At 55.1% G+C, this 22,833-nt stretch overlaps 1 protein-coding gene across 2 annotated transcripts in view; it reads right to left on the bottom strand.

Annotated features, from left to right (window-relative positions):
• SYNPO (synaptopodin) overlaps positions 1-22,833 on the bottom strand; it is a 37,197-nt gene that overhangs the window by 6,848 nt on the left and 7,516 nt on the right. Inside the window, exons 1-2 of one of the 2 annotated variants that reach the window (XM_059174050.1) lie at positions 9,178-9,341; positions 1,412-3,765 (exon numbers count right to left, since the gene is read on the bottom strand). In XM_059174050.1, coding sequence (XP_059030033.1) covers positions 1,412-3,433 — 2,022 coding nt within the window. In that variant the 5' untranslated portion in view covers positions 3,434-3,765; positions 9,178-9,341. Of the gene's footprint in view, positions 1-1,411; positions 3,766-9,177; positions 9,342-22,833 lie in introns of those variants that run through there. The other variant, XM_059174049.1, reaches the window with a different exon arrangement.

Raw genomic sequence — 22,833 nt, 5'->3', positions numbered from 1 at the left:
ATACACATGGAATTAATCTGGTAGAATCCATATCTCTTAAATCCCAGCCTTTTCCTCAAAACCTTAAGGTCTCCCCCTCGGTCCCACCACGAGGCTGTGCTCCTGCCCTGGCTTCCTATGCTTCTACTGTCTCCAGGCTGTCCCAGCCTGGGCTTCTGGTTCCCTGGCCTCCTGCAGCGGCTTCCTCCAGCAGTACCCTCCCCGGGACGCCCTCACAGACCTCTCATCTCCAGCCCTTCTACGGCCAACAGCCCATTGCCTCCTCCTCTTTTCCCCAGGGGACTGTCTTATCACTTACAAGCCCTTTCTCCCAAAGCACCAGCCTATTCTCTCAATCCTCACAGACAGTCACAGCCGGAAGGGCACAGACTGGGTAAATAAGAAAACTGAGGCCCAGGAAGGGAAAGTGACTTGGCTGGACTCACACAGCAAAGGGGAGGCTAGGATGGGACCAGACCCTCCCCTCCAGCCTCTCTCCGCGGCGCCCACCACTACGCAGAGATAGTTGCTTTTAGTGGGCCAGATCTCGGTTGAGGTTGAAGCCCGACTAGCCAATGAGTACGCTGCCAGGGGCCGCTCTCACTGCACGCCCACACCTGCACGTCCTTCTCTGGGGGATTCCCTGGGACCTCGCACACCCCAGCACACAGAGGGCCAGCCAGGTGGCACCGGGACCAAGGTCTCATCCCCAGCGCAGAGCCAGGTGTGTAGAGAGGACAGGGAGGCAGGGGAGCAGAGGGTCGGGACGGAAAGCATCAGACAGCGGTGGCAGGCTAAGTCCTCATCCAGCAGAACCCCCGAGAGGAGAAAACGTGGCGGCCAGGACAGAGCTCTCTGAAGCAGCGGAGAGGAAACGGCGTCCAGAAGGCAGAGGTGGAGGAGACAGGCCAGTGCAGGTAAGAAGCCAGCGACAGGCAGAAGGATGCCAGGAGCTGGGGCAGCTGAGGAGGCGGACCCATGGCTGGCTGGCTGCACGGAGGCACTGGCCGGCTCTTTGTTCCGGAAGCCCACAGGAGGGTCCCCTTCTAGGCCATTCTCCAGCAAGACGCTGGCATCCCCACAGCTCACAAAGGCCTGAGGGAGCCCCCAGCCTCACTGCGGCCTGCCAGGGGAGCTCCCTCTTCGTTGCCCTCCCCCCGACCCAGTATGGGACGGCGGGTCCCTCAGACATGGAGTCTAATGACCCTTGCGGCAGCTGCAGCCCAGAGAGCAGAGGCGACCTGCCCAGAGTCACAAAGCTAGCTGGTGGCAGCATCGACCTTTGAGCCCCGAGGCCCCATACTCTTGACCCTCAGCTCAGTGCCACTTTCAGCCACATCTGCTCTCCATCCAGCCCTCTGAGAGGGGGTCCTGCCAGGCAGTGGTATCCCTGTGGGGTCCTCTACTTGAAGCAGAAGGAAGGCTTCCACACCTGAGCCTCGATCCCAGCATTCCGGGTGGAGAAGGAGGGCCTGGGAGCCTGCTTGGCGCGGGGAGACCATGCCCTGGAGGGCGACACGGGGGAGATATCACTGCTGTAGGTCGGGCTCACGGCTGTGGGCTGGAGGCCGTCCTGGCCGGGGGAGCTGTAGAGGCCCGGTGAGGAGCGGGAGGCCCGAGGCAGGGCTGGGGACACTGGGAGGGCCCCCTTGGGGAGGCTGGGCACCAGGTCCAGGGAGCTCGGCTTGGCAGGAGAGGCGGCTCTCGGCGAGGCCTTGACAGGCTCCTTGATGGGTGAGAGGACGAAGAGCGAGGGCCGCAGCTGGTAGGCTGGCTGCTTAGTGGGCTCGGGGCGCAGGACCCCATTCTCGGGCAGGTAGCCATGGTAGAGGGAGGCGGGCGGGGTCCGAGCTGGGCTCCGGGATGCCACTCGGAAGCCGCCAGGAGCATTGGTGGAATATTTCCAGGATGAAGGCAGGGACATGGTGGGCGAAGGGCAGCGGGCCAGTTCGGTGTGGCCCGAGGACTCGATGACGTACTTCTCCATCCGGGACTGGCGGCGGGCGTAGAGCTCAGCCCCCTTCCCGGAGGCCTCAGACAGGTTCTGGTTGGGTTTGGGCTTCGGCTTGGCCTGGATGCGCGGGGACTTGAGGCACGAGGCCCACTCCGGGAGGACCTCCTCGGCCGCCGCAGGGCTGGCTCTGTCCCGGGGCGCTGACTCCTGCTGAAAGTTGGAGGCCTCAGCCCCCAGTGCAAAGGGCTCCTCCTCCACGCCTGCCTCCCCCTGGTCCCTCTGCCTCCGCTTCTCATCAGCCGTCTGCACAAGATCCAGCAGGTCCGGGTTCGGAGTCACCTTGGGCTTCTCCACGAAGGTGAACATGGATTTCCGGCTGCCCCTGCGGGCCATTGACTCCTCCAATATGCCTGTCTTGCTGGCAGGAACGGCCTGGCCCTTCAGAGGAGAAGGCTTGGGGTCAGAGCTGGGGTAAAGGGCAGAGTAGGAAGGGGGAGACCTAACCCGGGAAGCTGGGGGGGCTGTGGACAAGGTCTCAGCATAGGTTGGGGGTGGGGTGAAGTTCCCCAAAGGGCGTCTCTCCAAGGCTGGGCTTCGCTGTGACACAGACCTCCTTTCCACCATGGGGCTATGGGACATCATGTGTCTCTGTGGCCGAGGGCTCCTGTCTGCCATGCTGGGGGGCTGGGGAGTCAGGATCTTCTCTCCGAGATGTCGTCTCTCTACCATGGGGCTCCGCTCTATCTGGCTGGTGCTTCCTGAACCCTGGATCCCGAAGGGTCTGGCGGTCCTGTTGACCACTGATGGGGGCTTGGCCAGCGTGAAGTGGACCTCACTGTAGAGCTTGGCGGGAGTGGCCGTGGCTGCCCACACAGACGTCTCTTGTTCTGCTGACGCTGCTGGGGCACTGGGCCGTAAATCGATGAGCAGGGAGCTGGACATGAAATCTGGGGCCGGGGTCCCGGAGCTGGAGAGGGGAGTTGTTTGTCTGGAGAAGGTGTTGGTGGTGGTAGGTGGCACTGACACCTTATCAATCAGGAGCGTGCTAGGTCTCACCTCCACAGCCGGCTCTGGCAGCTGCCCGCCGGAACACAGGGTACCGGGTTTGGAATCGGACACTGTGCCATTGGGAGGGAGCTGAGCCTCCGAGGGCTGTGGGCTGCTTGAGAGCGGTGGGCTCTGTGGGGTGACAGGGCCCGGCGGGTTCTGATTGATGTCTGCAGCCGGCAGGCTGTGGTTGCTGTTCGAGGTCGGCGTGATGAGGGTGCCACTGAGTGAGGACAGGTTCTGGTTGACGTCTGCAGCCGGGCTGTGGACCTCCGCCGTCGGCGGGCTTGCTGGGCTCTGCTGGGCTTCTCGGTTCTGGGACAGGTGCAGCCCATTGGCCGTCAGCAGGGCGGCATTCTCCTTCAAATAAACCACCAGCGGTACCTCCTCCTCCTCGCTGGCCACCTTCTCCAGGTGCCGCAGCAAATTGGCCTTCTCCGAGCATCCCTCCATGCTATGAACAGGGACCCCTACGTCGGGGATCTGGCTGCTGGTGTTCCTTGGAGGGCCTGGTTCAGGCAGTGAGGTGGGACTCAAGCTGAGCCCTGAGGCATAGCCTGCGGGGCTGGCAGGGGGCGCTTGGAGGGACTCCTGGCTGGGCTTCTGTCCCCTCCGGCTGTGGTTCTCCAAGGTGAACTCGTTCACCCTCTGCCGGCGCCTGTTGAAGAGCTGGACGCCGCGGGAGTTGGAGCTGGGAGGGGTGGTGAGCTGGGCTGCGATCTGCTGGCTGCGGGCCTTGGCCTCTTTCAGATCTCTCTCAGTGAGGCTAGTGCTCAGGCCCAATGCTGCAGAAAGAGACAGAGGTCCAGTTAGCAAATGGGAATGCAAGCCACTGGGGTACAGAGACAGACAGATGGCCACCGTGTCCCTCCTACTGATGATCTTTTCCTCTGGAATCTGATCTTTCCTCGCTGTTTTCTGGAATCCCCTCTCCTCATGATGATCCCTGCCCCAATAATCATGGCCCAACTCAAACACTAACACCTGTGTAAAACCTCCCCTGATTACCCCTTCAGCATGACCCGGCCCCTCATTTGGCTTCCCCCTGAAGGCTGTTGATACTGCACTTTATCAGACTCAGCAAGAACACATCACCCTCGCAGTAGAGGCCCACTCCATCCCTGACTCATCCCCTACCACCCTTTGCTCATTAGGCTCTTTCAATTCCTTGAAAATGTTAAGTTTGCTCCTGCCCCAGGACCTTTGCACTTGCTCTTTTCTCTGCTTGGAATGATCTTTTCCCAGGTGGCATTCTATGTTGGTTTCTTCTTGCCACACAGGATTTGCTTGAATGTTCCCTCTCTGGAGGATTCTTGCTCTATAATCAGTCCTCTCCCCTCCTATCCCATCTCTTTATTTTCTTCAAGGCATTCACCATCATTTGGAATCACTGTTTCCTTGTTTATCATCAGACACCTTACCTAGAATATAAGCTCTAACAGGGCAATGACCTTGTTTGACCCATTTGGTCCCCTGCCCTTAGAATACTGCCTGGCATAAAGGGGGCCCTTAGTAGGCATTACCAAATGCATGAATGAACCCCCAGAACATTTTCTATGTGTCTGTCTTAGGGTCCTTTTCACTTTCAAACTCATAGTATAATCATTTGCAAACACTAACAGTAATACATTCCCTTTTTAGAGTAGGGAATGCATTCACATGGTCTAAAAATTCAAAAATTTAAAAAACTAAAAAGCCTTCAGTAAAAAATGTCTCTCCACCCCTGAGCACTCCCACCACAAATCAGTAACAACTGTGACCAGTTCCTTCTTACAGAGTTTCTTCTTTTATTTAAATAGTTGTTTTAAAATTCTCATATTTTAATATCATGAGAGTAGGGTATTTGGCTAATTTCAGCAGCAACTATACTAGAACACTGCATTACTTGATTTTGTCCACACAAGAACACTGGAAGACAAACGTTACCTGCCCTTGTTTTACAGAAGCAGAAAATGAGGTCCCGATGCTTTGTAAGTAACTCACCCATGGTCACATGGCAAAGAGCAGCAAGGCTAGGCTCAAAACCAGTTCTTACTGGGTTCACAACCCATGCTCGAGTTGCCCATTTGTCCCAATAGGTCCCTTTGCGATATACAGCAGGCAGAGTCAGTGGTTGGGGACGGACTCAGTCTAGGGCTGTGGAGTCTGGGGCCTGAGGTTGGTGATCAGGCTATCAGGCTGGGGTCAGACCCCTGTTAATCCATAAGCTCACTGCAGGCAACCACTTCTCTCTATATCCCCAGTGCCCAGCTGGCACACCGTTGGTGCTCAATTTATGCTTATGGAACAATGAATGAACAAAAGGACCAGTGGACAGATGGACGAGATAGCCTGTGGCCATGGTCAACAGCTCTGTCAGTGGCTGGGAAAACTCCTCCCTCTGTCATCCTCCCTCTCCCCCTCCTTACTGTGGGAAGCTAATTAGTTCTTGAGGAATCTGACCCTGCCCTCCCTCCTACCATGCCCTCATTAGCACTGGCCGTGACATGCTGAATGGGTCTCCAGGGACAGTCTTTCTAGGCATCCTGCCAGCGAGGTTCAGAATTCATGGGCTCCCAGAGCTGGAAGGGCCCTTACAGAGGAGCTATTTGACCACTACCCCCATTACATAGATGAGAAAACTGAGGCCCAGAGCGTCACACTAGGGTCACAGGGAGGCCCACACAGAAGAGAGACTCTCTGGTCCCTACCTCCTTCTCCCCTCCTCCCATCAGGATCTGGCTCCCCACCCACACATACCTGTGCCCACCTGTCCAGAAAAGCCTACCCTGTGCACCCCGACACCTGCTCCCTCCTGGTAGGACTCCTCTCCTGCCTGGGTTGCCCCATCTCTAAAAGATGAAGGATTTGCGGGTTTGGCCAGGCTGTCGCCCGGGGGTGGGGTCTTGAGTGGGGGCACACAGGCCACACAGGAGGGCCCTGAGTGGTTGCTGGGTTCAAGCAGTGTTCACCTCCTCTGCTCTGCCGAGAAACCAGGACTCCTGGCCCGAATCCGGGCTCCGCCGTTTGCTACTTGTGCGACCTTGGCAAGTCCCCACACCTCTCAGAGCCAGTTTCCTTAACGAGGAGCAGTGATAAAAGCTCTGACGTTAGGGTTGCAAGGCTGCAATGAGTTCATGAATGCCAGCAGTACTCATTGTCATCAAGCCCCGGGGGACAGGGCAGAGGGTGCATGCTACCCCCGGAGAAGCTGCTCTGTGGTGACCATACTCTACTCCCTGGAAGGGGTCAGAAATTTTTCTGGCAAAGGAGGTTCTTCCCTAAGATCAGGATCCTGAGAAGGGATATGACTCTCTTAAGGTCACACCTGCAGGGGATTTCAGCATTATGGAGAGGCAGGGATTACTGCCCCAAACTACGGAGCCTCAGGGTCTTGGGAATGGCCACCACTGGGTCTAACTACCCTCATAATTCCTGTGTCCCTAAGACCACACCCCTGAGTTACAAGCCTCTGTTTACACACTCCACTGACGGGGAGCTCACTACCCTAAAGAGCTGCCTTCTACTAATGCGTACACCTTTGCTATAAAGTCACTCTTTATGTGAACTCCCAACATCTACTGCCACATAGATGAAAAGCTTTTTCTTTCCAACCTGAGAGCCCTGTAGAGATTCACAGACACAATTCCCCTCCCCATGGGGCATGGTCAGGATACACATCCGTCGTCATCCCACTAGTGTTTCCTATGACACAACTACTAACATTGATTATACATATTATCTTATTTAATTCACACAACAATGCTATGAAGCATTAACTATTATTATCCACTTTGTAGTAATGAGAAAACCAAGGCTTGGAGAGGTAAAGTGAGTTGCCTGAGGTCACAGAGCCAGAAAGTAGCGGAGCTGGCTCACCTCGGCTCTGTGTGACTCCGGAGAGCACCAAGCCTTCTGGCTAACTCGTTCCCACAGCCTGAGGCTCCTAGAAAGTGCTTCAGGGTTTGAATAATCCAGACCTCCCAATATCCCCGCACTTGCCTGTTTTTCTCCTTGCTTCTCTGCTTCCATACTGTCCCAGACTTGTTCTAAAGGCCATGGGTTTCGAAAATGCTCAAAATGTCAGAGCATGAAGGGCCCTTGGGGGCTAAGCAGGCCTGGGAGGCTGAGAGAGGGAAAGGGTGGCAGAGTAGGCCTCGGGCCAGGACCCTGTCTGCTGACCCCCAGCTGGGCTTGGAACTCCGCCCAGTCCCACTGCTGCTGTTCTGGGACAAGAGGAGGGCAGCAGAAAAGGCCAAGGGGTGAGAGAGCCCTGCCTCCAAGAGAGCTCCCGGGCCCCCCCGCCCCCAGCCTGTGGTGACTCCACGGAAAAGGAATCCGGCAGGAGGCTTGGGCAAGACCCTGCCAGCGATCCAGCCGATTTCTGCCACCCTGCACAAAGCTGAGAGAAGTGGGGCTGGGCTAGCCACAGGCACCCCAGAGTCCCACATTTCAGGGCACCAGGGGAGGGGGGCCCCTAAGTCCCCCAGAGCAGGAACTGGTGCCCCTGGCCGTGCCCCAGCCAGCCAGGACCTAGATGGGGCTCCCCAAAGCCGGAGAAGCAGGAGGCGGCCAAGGACCATGGGGGGATATGTATCTCGACTGAGCCCCCCATTTGCACAGCTGCGGCCTGTGCCTGTGTCAGCCATGACGCCCCCCTCTTCTCAGGACGGGGTGCTGGCCCTTGAAAGACCCATTCTGGACAGTGGATCAGGAGTTCTGAAGACAGGCCTTCGGGAGAGGAAGGGGTGAGGGCAGACACAAGGAAGAGCTGCCCAGGGTAAGGACACCTGGGTAACTCCCTAAGTACACAGGGTAAGGACACTTAGGTAACTCCCTAAGTGTAGGGGAGACAAGAAGCCCCAAGGACAGTTGTCAGAATGAGGACCACAATGGCCATCATGCAGCCCCTGCCACTGACCAGGGGCCGCGCTGCATACTTTACACCCATCCTCCTTCTCAATTCTTGCCCCAAACTCGAGAGGCCAGCCCTCTCATTCTCCCGAGTTGGCAGATGAACCTGCAGCTCAGAAAGACCTATCCAAGTCCATACAACTTGCAAGTAGCTGAGCTGACTTTCAAAATTCTAAGTCTGGTTGCTGAGTCTCATTCCTTAACCGTTCTGCCTTCTAGACCCAGACTTTGGAGGGAAGGACACCAAGAGAGGCTCCAGAGCACTTGGACAAGGCTCTGCAGGACGGCCTGTTTCTCCGCCTCACGGTCCGTGTCCCCAGCAGTGCCCTCTCCCCTCTCAGCTGCCTAGAACAAGCCATGCTCTCTCCCTTTTTTCTCGCAGGAGAAGAGCTGATAGAACTCATTCTTACTAAGGTAGAAATGACTGCTAGGAAATGAGAGACCAGTAGAATGGAGAGAGCATAGTATCAGGAAGCAGGAGACCTGAGTTCCAGTTGTGCTTAGGCAGAGATAAGCCCTTTCTCCGAGCCTGATCACCCCTGTAGGCAGTTGCCTGGTCTGCTGACCATCAGGCCTGTCTGGACGGAGGATCTGAAGGAAGGAGGTGGGGCAGGGGAAGGGAGGCCAGAGCAGAAGGTCAGGACAGGGAGAGAATTCAAGGAAATGCTTCTTCACACGGCTACAGTCAATGGGAGTACCCAGGCCCCAAAGAGGGTGGAATGGGACAGGGAGCCAGAGGAGGGAATGGAGACTGGCTGGAGGCAGCCCATTGTGGTCGCCTGGGAGTCTTGGCAATGGGACAGGTGAGCAGGCTGGGTAAACCGCCCCCCTGCCGGGGTCAGGAAGGAACCAATGGCTGGCCGCTACACAACCTCTGGCTCAGCTAGGGGCAGGAAGATGAACTGGGCCTGAGTAATGGCCTGGCCGCCTTGCCAGCCCCTACCCCATCTTCTCCCGGCCGCAGGAGGAAATGACACAGCCTCTGTTCCCTAGGGAGTGCTCCAACCATGCCAAAGTCCCAGGGAGTGCAACCTGACTGAATCTCAGCAGGCTGCCAGCCGTCCTCTCAGGAGGAGAGTAATTCATACTAAGGTGAGGAGGACTGCCAGGCATGGGAGATGCATAAGAACAGAAACAGGGAGCCCCAGACCTAGCTCCAGCCTTGCCACTAACAGGCTGGCAGAAGTCATCCATACCTCTTTTCTTGATGCCCAGAGGGGAGCTGAGACCAGAGAGGGAGGCCAGAGGCCCTAAGTTACACACCCCAAACCACAAAGGCACTGCCGTGTGCTCCTCTTACTCACTCCAGCTGGGTCCTCCCTGCAGCCCAGCTTCCCCCTGGATGCTGAGCCGGCCTCGGTTCTCAAAGCCTCCGGGAAAGGCAGCCAATTGCCCCGCTGACAAAGAGAGGAAAATCCCACTTCGAAGGCAGTGCAGGAGCTGGATGTGACTTCTCTCCTCCACAGATGACTCAGCCCAGCTCTTTATCAGGAAAACCGATTTTGCAACAGCTTTTTAAATGGCCTCTCCGCCCCCCCAGTCTCTCCTCCGCCAATCTACCCGCCCCGTGATGCCAGATTCATCTTCCTCTGCCTGGCTTCGCTCATTTCTCTCTCCTGCCTCCCCAGGATGTGGAGGATCAAACAGCAAGTCCTCATCACGGCATTCAGGGCCCCTGCCGCCAGAGCCTGCCTGAGGGCTTACTAACCTGCTCTCTGTGCCCTCCCAGCGGCCACAGAGAACCCAAGGGCTCCCATGCGCCCCCTGGCAGTTCCCGCCTCCCCTGTGTGGTCTGCACCTGATCAGGGGTCCCAAGGTCTTCCCTTCTGTATTCTCCCCTGTCCCCCACATCTTCCACGTGTGCTCGCAGAATAACAATAAAGTCAATGAAGACAACAATAGCCATCATGCGAGGAGCACCAGCCGCTGCTAAGCAAAGGGGTGAGCCTGTATTTTCTCAATGAAACCTCACACCAACTCATAGGGGAGGCTTCCCGACCTGTGTTGTGGAAAAAGAGACCCACAGAATTAGAGAGCTCACCCCGGGTCCCACAGCCAGCAAGGGGGCAGGCAGAGCAGAGTTGGAGCTGGGAGTCTGGTGCCAACCAAGCCTGGGCCCCCTTGTTCTGAAGAGCTCATTTTCCCCATCCCCCATCCAGGCTCAGCCCAGCAGCTGCTGCTTCCAGGAAGCCCTCATGGATCCATCCAGACTCCTGAGATCAGTGCTCCACCCCTAGCTCAAGCCGGCCCCAGGGCCTCAGAGCAGGCTGAGAAAGTTTAGGAGCCAAGCCAAGGCCTGAGGGGAAGCAGGCCTAGCCCAACTCCTGGCATCTGTAGCTGGAAGTGGGTTGGGATCAGGCAGGAAGAATGGGTGGGTTGGGGGGAAACTAAGAAGAAGGTTGTCAGGTGGGTGTGGGCCTTAGCAGGCAGCAATCCCTTTAGGCCACAAGCATTGCTCATTGCTGGGCCTCTGCTGTAGGGTCCTTTTCTGCCAAGGACCAGGAGCCACCACCCCTCTCCTATCTGCTCTACTGGCCTAAACACCAATCTACAATTACATTTTCAGGGACTTGAACATGGTGACCTAGAGAGAGGCAGGCTTAGCCCCAGGTGCACAGCAAACTGGAAAGGACTGGTTCACAGAGATCCAAGCTCAGACTCGGGCCCCCAGTTCCTACTTGAGCCCAGGTAAGCCAGGCCTGCCCAGCCAAGTCCTCTCCTGTTGCACCAGCCTCCATCACCCCAGCCCTGGGAGCCTCCAGAATATGCAAAGAACTGCCACACCCTGCCCTTCCAGACAGAATGTTTCATCCAGGAGACAAAAGGCAGTGAGCCAGTCTGGGGAGAGATGACTTCCCCCAAACTGCCTCTGCCAGGGGTGTGGTGGGCCTAGTCCATCTCTGGGTCTCCAGCACCCAGCCCAGGGCCTGGCACATTGGGCCCTCCACAAAGATGCAGCCCTTTCTCTTGGCCTGTAGCATCCTGGGGCCAGAGTAGGTCTTCATCCTTTCTCAATGCCCCCACACTCAGCAGAGGCTGGCACTCATTCAGGTGTGGAGGAAATTAATGACTGAAGGATGAGCCCTCCCCAAATCCAAATCCACCTTCACAGTTTGCCCCACCATTGGGAGCCAATTTCTAGAAACCTCTAGATCTCAGATTCATCTAGATTCTAGATCAGAGCTCTAGAGGGTACTTCCTGGAAGAAATGGGGAGAAGGAAGGAGAGAGGGAGCAACATGTCTATGGGAGGAGAGGGAGACGAAACTTCAAATCACAGGGTTTGACCTAAGAGGCAGAATATTCCATTAAGCACTGCGAGAATTAATTAGGAAGAAGGAATCCCAGAAGGCTTCCTGGAGGAGGAGGCATATGTATATGCTCTAGGTCTTGAAAGATGGCGCTGTGGAGGCTTTCCAAGCAATAGTGCCAGCCCAGTGGAAGCTGGAAGGCTCAAGGCAATCCCCACCCCACTCCCCTCCACCACCCCTACCCCAAATCAAGACCAGCTGGAAAGGAAGGCACCTTTGAGAGGAACACAGCCCAACGTTGGGCTTGCCCGTAGTCTGAGAGTGAATGGGGTATTCCAGGGGGAGTTCCACCGAAGCTGTGTACATTACATGGCACATTCCCCCAGGGGACCAGCGGCACCGTGGTACCTGGGCCTCCAGGTGGGTTACACAACGGCCCACTGTCCAGGCCGCAGATTCAGCCTGACCCTGCTCTGCATCCGCCTCGGCCTCCTCAGCCATCTGTCTGGGCCGCTTCCCTCTTCCAGAAGAGGCTGCTGCAGCGAAAGTGAAGGCCAGCACCCTGTGGTAAATTCCCCACATTCCTTCCTCACAGAAAAATAAATAGCCCGGGAGAAAGAACGCAGGAGGAATGATAATGACGGCCTGGCCCGGGCTTAGAGGAGTCCTGGCAGCAGGGTAAGGAGCAGGGAGCCTGAGCGCCTGGAGGAGCCCAGGGCCACAGTGGACCCGGTGCCTGTCCCCTGGAGGCTGCCGGGCCCTGGGCTCCTGGAGGCTCCCTAGGCCATGCCAAATCTCTGAGGTCTCAAGCTTGCTCACATCTGCCTAAGAAGGCTCTGGGAATCCCTTGGTCAGGGCAGGTGACTGCGGAGGGCAAACTTGTCGGGGCGGGACACACTTGACTTTTATCACTCAAGCTGCTATTTGCTGGGAATTTCTTAAGTTCCAGACATTCGGTTTAAGTAGTATCATTAGGTTATTATGTTGTTTCATTTTCTCTTTGCAAGCTATGGCCTGGGGATGCCATTATACCCATTTGACAGAGGAGAAAACAGGCTCAGAAAGGTTTTTGGGCTTTGCCAAGGTTATCTGGCCGGTTAGTGGTATGCGGTCTCCACTCCCGCCTCTCACTCCCACGTCCGTTCAGCCTGCCTGCCCTTTCCAGAAAGCCTTCCTCGACCAAGTCCAGCCGAAGGCGCGGCCTGTTCTCCTCCTATGCCCTGTTCAAGCAGGCATCCTGTAACACTCGCAGACTGTCTTCTGTAGATCGCCTCACCTCTCTGGGTCTCGACTCCCTCAACAGTGAAACAGAGATCATAATATCTGCTTTGCAGAGTCGCTGCTGCATAAATGAGATGCAGAAATGCTTCCTGTGGTATGAAATTTTGTACTCGCCTGAGGGGGACCGAACTCAGCTGTTTGCACAAAGCCCCCTCTGCATAACTCTGCAAGGCCCAGGCTCTGTCTGTCTGTCTCTTTTCCTCCCTTCTCGGGCCCTCTCTGGGTCTGGTCTTGCTCTTCTGCTCACAGTCAGGCACAGCCCAACTGCCCCGCACTCTCAGATCCCTCCCTCCCCCAGCATCCTCTCGGCAAAGGCACCCCAGCATCCATCTCGAGCCAACATGTTGTAGCAGAGAGAACCAGGTTTGAATCCCAGGTATGCCCCTTGCTAGACGTGAGTGCCCAGGCCCTTTGGGAGTGCCCCAGCTACAAGAGTCCCAGGAGGGAAGGCGCAGCCATGGCTGGCTTCCACCTCCCTACAGCCTGGAGGGCACCGTGGCCCAGGGCATGCGGGAGGCTGCCGACCCTGCCATGCGCTCATGCCATCCCCCAGTGACCAGGCCTGTCTGGCTCACCTCCAGCAGGAGGAGTCCGCTGCCAGAGGACAGGCTGGACCACCCAGCCCTTGCCTGCTCCTTGTCCCTCAAACTGCAAAAAAAACAGAAGACTAGAGGCCAAGAGATTTGGCCCCAGGATCTGTCCTGTCACAGTTTGGGTGAGACACTGGACTATTTCCTGACCATCTTTGGGCTTCTGTTTGTCCATGTGTCCAAAGAGAGGATCAGACTGGAACAATGATTCCTAGAGTATGGTGTCCCACGCCTCTAGCGGAAGCCAAAGGATCTAAGTGGGACCCCGAGACCTGAAATCATACTAGGTAGGTAGGTTTCACGTGGGTAGTGACAGAGGAGTGTAACGAACACGTCAAACCTGTGAAGGGCATATTCCTGCTTGGGGAAAAGTAGGTATTTCGGTAATGAAAGTTAGACACTTTAAAGGAAAAAAGGAAGTAGAGGTGGTGATGGACTCATTCCCTCCCCCGATATTTACTGTACCCCAGCCAAGGGCATGGCACTGTTCACAGCCATGAAGAGTGACGGACAAAGGTCCCTGCTTGCATTCTGGTAGGGGAGCAAGATGACACCTACACGAGTTAACGAGATAAAGCAGGGACGAGACATATACTGACTGCATGGGGGAGGGGGAGGGTCTGCAAAGAGAAATACAGTAGCTGAAGCCCCTGAGAAGTCACACCTGCGTGAAGAAGTAAGCAGGTGAAGGAGTGAGGCCTGTGTGTGTGTAGGAAAAGAGAGAGATCAGGCAGAGGGAACAGGGAGTGTTAAGGTCCTGAGGCAGGCTCGCACCTGACAGGTCTGAGGATGGGGCCCGTAAGGTGGATGTGGGGATGGATGCGGGGACGGGGTGCCTGGGTGGCTCAGAGGGTTAAGCCTCTGCCTTCAGCCAGGGTCATGATCTCGAGGTACTGGGATCGAGCTCCGCATTGGGCTCTCTGCTCGGCGGGGAGCCTGCTTCTCCCGCTCTCTCTCTGCCTGCCTCTCTGCCTACTTGTGATCTCTTTCTCTCTCTCTCTCTGTCAAATAAATAAATAAAATTTTAAAAAAAGAAAAAAGAGAAGAAAAGAAACCAAGTTCTCTAATGGTTCATCAGGATCTGAGGGATACCCCTACTTGGCAGCCATTTGTGCATGCACGCGTGCACGTACACACACGCGTGCGGGCACACACGCATGCGCGCACACACCCTGCAACATGCATTCTCGTTAGCTTCTCAGTGCTGGCGACAGCCTACCCTGCAGCAGCACCTCCGCCTCTGTGCTCTCGCCAACACGCACAGGCGCTGCCTGTTTCACGCCTGCAGTACACGGAGGCCTGCCGGCACCCCCTCAGAGGGGGCAGAACCTATACGTGAGTGTGTATGCACTGAGCACCTGCACGTGTGCCAGCAAGACACACGGCTCCCCGGGTGGCCAACTGGCCCAGATGCACCTGCCGCAGGCGGAGGGCCCATGCAGCCCTCTCCCGCCAGCTTGCCCAGTCCACCCATGGGGAGCTGAGCTGCCACACGGCCCCTGCCTGGAGGGCACACACTACTGTAAAAGGTTAAGTGCACGGCGAGTGTGACTTCAAATTCTCTCCAGCCTCTCTGCCCTTCGGTCCTGGTCTCCACTTTCCAGCAATACGTAAGAATCTACCCCCGATACTCAAATGTGCCAGTGGGTTTTGTCCTTGCGGAAAGTGTCCCCTTTTCTACCCATGCTGCAATTAAACAGAAAAGCCATGTAAAATGCCTCGCAGGGCACTGTAAATGTTACCAGCTGCCACCAGCATTACCACATGTCACCATCCCCGTCCCTGGCTTTGTGCCTTCAGGTTGTGGGGTTGGGGGGTGCGGGTATACAGAGCAGCTGATGAGCAGAGAGGCCGTTCCCTCTCTGGCCCAGAGCAGAAACCTGCAGGTGCTCAAGGATCCCTCAGGAATATGTCCCAAAGGCACATTCCTGGGATCCACCCCAGCCCTGGACCACAGATTGTCCACCTTAACAGTCCCCCTGAGGGGTTCTGAAACACTGCCAAGTTGGGGACCCACTGGGCTTTACAACGCATGCTTTTATTAACGTGTTTATAAGTGAATTAACATATGAGGAAATGGCTGGAACATAGTTTGATACATAGGGAGACCCCATAATGTTAACGAAAGATACACTTAAGAAAATACATGCATTTACGTAATATGCCATCCCTTGGCTGTGCGCCCTTTTCTCGTTTTACCAGCCCCTTCGCATCTGTCAGAGACAGAAGCCGAGCAGGGATTGTTACACTATTTTCTAGACCAAACAACTGAGGCAGAGAGCGACCAAGGGGCCTGGCCAGAATCTCCCAGAATGCAGCTCTCCCTCGGCTCAACATCATGAGGCCCCAGGGCCTTATCGCCCCATCCCCAATCGCTCTGACTTTTGGCCCACAGTGTACCTGTCCTTTCCCTACGGGCTTGCGAAGCCTCCAGACACACATGACTTCTCCAGTAACTCCAGGTTCGCCAAGAACAGGACAACCACAAACAGGTCGGTTCCTTCTAGCCATAATGTCCCTCTCACCGGGCAGTGCAGGGGCTCCCCCAATTCCCTCAATGGTACCTTACATGCTACCATTTGATCCCAAGTGGTCCTTCTGTTCCCAGCACCCCCAGTTCAAATGCCAGCTGAGCAGATCACTACCTTGAGCGCGTCCTATAAATGCTACGCCCAGCTTTCCCCCTTGTAAAGGGCTCCCCTCATCCCTACCCCGCAGCGTGGTTGTGCGGACTAGATCTCAGATGTGCCAAGCACCTAGCATCAGGCCTAGCACGGGTGCTCCTGGGAGGACACAGCGCCGTGGACTCACAGGCTCGCGCAGAAGCTTCTGGAAGGCAGGGATTCTGTTTCATTCACCTGTGTACCCACACCTACCGAGTATAATGTGTGCTCAATAAACATGTGTTGAATGAACACAGAAATGAAATGATATCTCCAAAACAACTCTGTCCTAGTCCCTGCTTCCCCTTCTATTTCATGACCCATTTCCCAGCTTAGGGGCTGGAGGCTCCGAGCAGGAATGGTCAGGGCCAAGAAGGGATGGGTGACGGGTTCATGGGAAGTGCCAATGACGGCCATCCGGGGAGGGTGGTGTTCTTCGAGCTCTGAATGTAATCCTGTTGACTCAGAGGCATAAATAATGCACTAGCATGTTCTCTCCTCACTGTCCTGTCATGCTAAGAATAGCACCGGCTACCCTTTCAGGAATTCCACAGGGAAGAGAACAGGACACCAAGATGGAGACAGGCAGGGAACAAGGTCTTGCCAGGCTGTGGATGGCCAAGCGCCCTCCCTCCAAGCCCAGCTTTCCAAGCCCGTGAAGACAAAGGACCCTGCACATCAGAACTCAAAGGGCTCTTCCAGGCACCTGGTCAGGGGCTCTCCAGGGGAAAGGAAGAAGCCAGAGAAGATGGGACACCACCCCACCCTCTTCCTGTTATCCTCTCCTCCTCCCTTCCGATGCCCCTCCTAATACGCCCAGGCCTCAACCACCCCACCACACTCCTCCCCGTCCCTGTTCGTGCGACGCATAAATACAGAGTGGGTGGTTCCCCTCTTATGTGTCTCATATGTAAAACTTCAGAGAGACAGGAAGATTCTGTAGCTTTCAATTTTTAAAAAAATGTTTAAGTTTAAAAGCGACCCACCTAGAACAGGGCCTCTCAAACTCCAATGTACACTCAATGTAATTGTTCAGGGCTGTTGTTAAAACGCAGATTCGGACTCAGGAGGCGGAGGGTGAGGCCTGAGAGTCTCTTTCTAAGAAGTTCCAGGTGATGCTGATCGTGTATCCATAGGCCATATACTGAACACAGGAAACAGTATTTGCCTACGATACAGATGGAGAGGGCACCTGGGTGGCTCAGTAGGTTAAGTCTCTGCCTTAGGTCATGAGCCTCAGGCTCAGATCATGATCTCAGGGTCCTGGGATCTAGACGGCATCGGGCTCTCTGCTCAGCAGGGAGCCTGCTTCCCCCGGCTCTCTACATGCCTCTCTGCTTACTTGTGATCTCTCTCTCTCTCTCTGTCAAATAAATAAATAAAGTCTTAAAAAACACACAAACAATACAGATGGAGAGGCTTAGGCCCAGAGAGCAGAAGGGAGGTACCCAAGAGCACACAGCAGACCTAGGCTCAGAACACAGTCCCCCAACTCCTCCTAGGATTTGCCGGGACAGACTCTGGAGTTGAATAGTGCTGCTTGGAGTGGGGCAGGGGACAGGAGGCAGTGACAGGCAGTGGCCAAAGATCCAGGGGCAGGCCTTCATTCAGCCACACCAAACCTCCTTGTGGCCACAGGCTCTCACAGGAATAAAAGAAAGTAAGAATTCTCCTGAACAGAGGCACTCAGCCGAGTAGGTAGCTAAGAACATGCCCTCACCAGCCTGCGTTTGAGGCCTGATAGACCACCAGAACCTCCTGGAAGGCAGGTGCATCTGATGGCCATTAGGCTGCAAAGAAGATCCGGACATTGGGTAAGGAGCCTAGGGGAGTGTGGAAGGACCCTGGGACAGCTCTCTCAGGGTGCAGCTCCAAGGGAAAGGAGAGAGAAGGCAGGACCAGCCTCCCACACCAGCGCTGGCAGTCACTCCTCCTTCCCAGGATGGGCCTCAAACCCCTTCCCAGGCTCTAGGCCCTGCATAACCAGCCCCGCTGCCCGTGAGCCCCCTGTTGCAGCCTCCCCCCAAAAGGAGCGTATCTTCCTGTCATACTGCCCCTCCTTCAAGCGCTCAGAGAGGGCCCAAGCACCTCCTCACCCCAGAGCCTTGGCATCAGCTGCTACTTAGAAAGCCTAGAATGCTTTCTTCCTTACCCCCTGGGTTGTCCCTTTCTGACCACACTTCTCACCCTTCAGGTCTGTTTCTGGGTCTCAGGGAGGGCTGCCTGCCCTCAGAGGTCACATTCCTCTGCCTCTCCTCCAAACTCTCATTAGATCTGTAATTCCATCATATTTTTCTGAGCATCAGTCTGCCCTGACTGACGACAGTTAGCAGCCCTGGAGGGCAGGGGCCTTGGCTGTCCTTCCTCTGCTCTGCCCCTGCATTGCTGGGGCTCCGTAAACTTTTGTCAACTGAGGGAAGGAAACGATGGATAAAAACATGGCTCACATCACTACTGCAAAAACCTCCGTGGTTTCTGGCCCTGCTCACCCTGAAGAAGTTGTACAAGACTGGGGTTCGCAAGATTCCCTCGGTCCAGTCCTCTGCTCTGCTGGTCTCCAGCCCAGTGGGCTTCACAGGGCACCTCGTTCCCTGAGATGGGTCTCTAGCATGGTCTGCTGGGTTGAAATGAGAGATGGAGTCTGGCAAAGACTTGGGAAGCTGTCAAGAGCTTTCACTGCTAGCACCACTCTGGTGTGTCTGAGGCCCAGAGAGGGAAAGAGCCCCAGTCAAGGCCACACAGCCAGCAGGTGCTGACAAGAGATCCCAGGCGGACAGCTTAAGCCTACGGCTGAGCTTCAGGCCCACCCAGGCTCAGTGAGAGCGCCATCTGCCTGGAGGCTGGGCAGGGGTAGGGAAGGGAGAACATTCAGCCTCAGGCCCAGAGCCAGGGTGGGGTGGGCAGAGCCCCCAGCGGGAGCCCTGAGTGGGGCCTGGCAGCTGGGCCTGGGGGAGCCAACTGGCGCCCGCTGGGTGATGGCATGCTGACTCCCCATGCGCGTGACAGTCTATTTTTTAATCAGCGCCCTCCCCCCAACTCCATGTACCCTCCCAAAGGGCCCAGTATCAGGAATCATGTCCTGGCTGAGACCAGAGCCACCTTGGAGACTAGGGGGAGGATCCCCAAGTCCCATCGCTTCAGGGAGCCCACGAGTACTAAACATCAGGGCAGGAGGGTTGGCAAGGAAGAGCACCTCCCACCTGTGTGACTTTGGGTGGGTCCCTGGACCCTCTGACCTCAGTTTCCCCATCCGTATAGTGAGGGAAGGCATGCCAGACTCCACAGGAGGTCACTTCAACTCAAATTCTTGGGATCATGACACTAATGACACCCACTCGCCAGGCCCTGGCAGAGCTTCTGGGCCCACAGCCCTCCCAGGGTACACTTGATCCTCTCTGACCTACTCCCAGGGGACAAGGGGGTTGGGGAGAAAAGAGGCTGAGCTGCCTCAAGGGCCAACCCCAGAACCCCAGATCCCAGACCTCAGGTTCCTCTTTCCAGGACCTGAGGGACAGAGATGAGGAGGATCAAAAGGAATGCTGTGTGTTCTTAAGCAGGTGTCCTGGCCTCTCTGAGCCTCTGGCACACCATCTAGTAGAAGAGTTTGTACAGAAGCTATCTTCTGTACAGAAGCAAAACTGCCTGGGTTAGAATCTGGCCGCTTACCAGCTGTGTGACCTTGGGAAGTTCACTTAACCTCTCTGTGCTTCAGTTTCCCATCTGTAAAACACTGATAATAACAGCACTTACTTCATGAAGTTGATGACATGTAAAGACCTTAGGATGCCCTTGGCACACAGTTAAGTAACCATAAACATTAACTTTTTTTTTTTTTAAAGAACTTTGGTTTTTATCTATCGAACACTCTTAAGTCTCCAAGAGATTTTATTCCAGAAGATTAGATGTGTGAGTCTCCGGTCAGCCTCCTCTCTGTCTGTGGGACTCATTCAGCCCGCCCCTTCCTAGCCTCTCCTGCTGGCTCTATGTTCTTAATGTCCACTGAGCTCTTTCTCGCCCATGATCCCCTCACATCTTTTCTACCCCATTTCATCACAGCTCAGAACCAGAGCCTGAGCCCCAGAGGAAACGAATGATTTGCCCAAAACCACCAACCAGTTAGCTAAAACCAGAGGTTCAAGTATTTGTTCCCGAAGTGCAGTCCAGGCCCTTTTCCACTGCACTGTACCCATCCTCTGGCCATCAAAACCTGTTTCTGGCTAAACATCAAAAAGCCACTTATCCCAGGGGCGCATGGGTGGCTCAGTGGGTTAAAGCCTCTGCCTTCGGCTCAGGTCATGATCTGGGGGTCCTAGGATGGAGCCCTGCATTAGGCTCTCTGCTCAGCAGGGAGCCTGCTTCCCTTCCTCTCTCTCTCTCTGCCTACCTATGATCTCTGTCTGTCAAATAAATAAAATCTTAAAAAAAGAAAGCCACTTATCCTGATATGAATCTTGAGCTAGTGTCCATCTCCTCAAAGGCTTGCTATTTCCACAGAGATCAAAACATGACAATACTATCTAAGAAGGAATAGTTATCTTTTTTAGCATTTATCATCATTTAATTTCAAGACAACAGTAAAGATAGGGTTTATTATTATTTCTATTTATAGATGAGGAAATGCAAGCCCAGAAAGGTTATAGAATGTGCCTCCGATCTCCCAGCTAGCCAGGAGGAGAACCCAGGGGTCCAGCCACCGAATCTGCATGTTAGCCATACAGGAAACTGGTCACACAGGAGTAGGCTGAATTTTGCTTCACCTGCAGTGGCCCTGGGAGGCTGGGCAGGGGAGGAGAGGGTTGCTACAGCTCTACACTATACTGCCTCAACGAGTGGAAAAGATGAAGCCAGGATGGTGGAATTTCAGGCAGTGGCCAGTTGGTAAAGATTTCATTCTGGAGAGAGAGGGCTTTTGTAAGCCTCTGGAATTACAGGGCCTGGAGGCTGTCCCCACATTGATTCCTCTGGCCACACTGGGTAGCGACTGAGCCCCAGGGTCCGGGGACAGTTCACAAAGAACTATGAGCTCACACATACACAGGCCTAACTCAAAAGAGCCCAGCCACCCCTCTGACCAGATCACAGGCCAGGGGCTCCTTTGGGTCTGCAGCCTGAAGCCATGAGAGATGAAGGCATTTTCATGATCTGCAGCCAATGGTCGCCCCCACCCGTACCCCAACCCCAGCTTCTGGTTTAAACCATTTATTGTCCTTTGAAATGCCCCTCCTCCCAACCAAATCCCTCCCCTTCTTCTAGATCCAGGTCCTGGACATGTCTCCTCCATGAAGCCAGCCATGACCACTCCTCCAGAAAATAGTCAGGTCTCCACTCCAGTGGAATGAGAGAGGCCTTCCCTAACCACCAACACAAAGTAGCCCCTTCAAACTGTCCTCCATCTCAGTAGCATGGCTTTTGTGTATGTGTGTGTATATATATATATATTTTTTTTTTATCAGATAGATAAATTATATACATATATAATTGGTAGATAAATTATATACATATATAATTTATCTATCTGAAAATGTCTTATTTCTTTGCCATCCATTTTCTGGTCTATCTCTCTGATCAAAATGTGAGCTCCTTGAGGGCAGGGACCCATCTATCTGTCTTGTTCACCACTGTAACCCTAGTGCCTAAGGACCCACCTCATCCTGTAGCTAGCCAGGGACACTGAAGTCCATAAAAAGAAAGGGATTCATCCAAGGTCACACAGCAAGCAAGCACAGATATCGGCTTAATACCCAGCTCCCTGATCTGCAGCCCAGGGCACTTGGCCATCCACCCCCCCGCCCCCCCATGACCCTCTGCTGGCCTATCTAGTCCCTGCCTCCACACAACAGTGGGGGCCAGAGCCTCCAAACCCTCCACAATGGAGGCACCCAACCCAAGCTGGGCAGCCCTGCCTGCTTCCCCCCTCGGTCCCGCCCTTCCTGGCATCAACAGCTCTGATGAGCTCATGTCTGGAAGGCTGGGAGCTGCCCTGAAGGAAAGGTGCCTCTCAGGCCAGGCCCCTAGACCTGCAGGTGTGTAGAGCCCATGCAACGTCAGCACCGGCAGGTGGAAGGAGTGTGCTGACCCATGCCCCGTCTACCTTCTAGGCTCAGGGTGACATGTGGCAACCATGGCGAGAGGGCACGACCAGGGGGAAAAGAACATTCAGAGAAGTTTCCTCCTGTGCTTCTCCCATCTCTATAGATCTTCCTGTGTCACTTGCCCCCCTCCCTTATCAAGGAGCTGCTGTCCTAAGGAAAGTGGCTCTGCTGCCTTCTACTCACAGAACTGCCCTGGGCCGATCTCATCCCATCCCCAGACTCAGTCTCCCCAACTCTAGAATGGGGAGCTTAGATAAAATGCTGACCGAAGAGGCTGAGGATTCTCTATGAAGTGGGCACCTGAATACTACAGGCTTTTGTCCTTTTGCTCACCTTAGGGGAAGGGCAACAGCCAACAAGAGAGGGAAGGGGGTAAAGGTTTTATTTTAACCATAAATGATGATTCCAACCACAGCTTAATTTGGGTGCTAGTTTGGGATGTGGGGGGAGCTAGTCCACAACCTGCAAAGTGGGGGCCACCCTGAAAAAAGTGGGAGCTGGGGGCAGCACGGCAGCAAAAAACTTGTCTTTCAGAAGTTCTCTGAATATCAAACTATAGTGATTCTGGGGCATTCCCCTTGTACAGATGGGGAAACTGAAGACCAGAGAGAAGAGCCAAACCAAGGTTTCATATAGAGACAGAGGCCGGGGACCCCACTCCAAATGGCATTTTCAACTCCCTGGAGGAGCCCCATCCCACTGCCTGAGGTAATACAGAGGTTGGTCTGTGGCTCTGTCCCCCAGCACAGGACGGGGTCAGGCGTGGGGGTGGTGACAGGCTGGTGGGCACCACGACTTCCAGTCCCTCCCAGCATACCCTAGTCCCTCTGATCAGCATCTGATCTCATCCCACCCTTGCAACATGACAGGGGTGGGGCACCCTGGAACTGCCTTTTCACCCATCTGGTCCCTGCTGTCTCCAAGGCAGTTGTCCCCTCAGGGGTCACTCTACTCACTCTCTCATGGGGAGCCAGAGAGGACAGGGCTTGTCTCCAGATCGCACAGCAAGTTGGTTTATTCCAGAGCCACTTGTCACTCAGGATAAAGTGGGAGTGGGGTGTCTGGCTCTTCCCTGCTCACTCTG

The sequence above is a fragment of the Mustela lutreola genome, chromosome 5, assembly GCF_030435805.1.
Source record: "Mustela lutreola isolate mMusLut2 chromosome 5, mMusLut2.pri, whole genome shotgun sequence".
In the NCBI taxonomy this organism is placed as follows: Eukaryota; Metazoa; Chordata; class Mammalia; order Carnivora; family Mustelidae; genus Mustela; species Mustela lutreola.
This window is presented reverse-complemented; position numbering and strand designations above follow the sequence as displayed.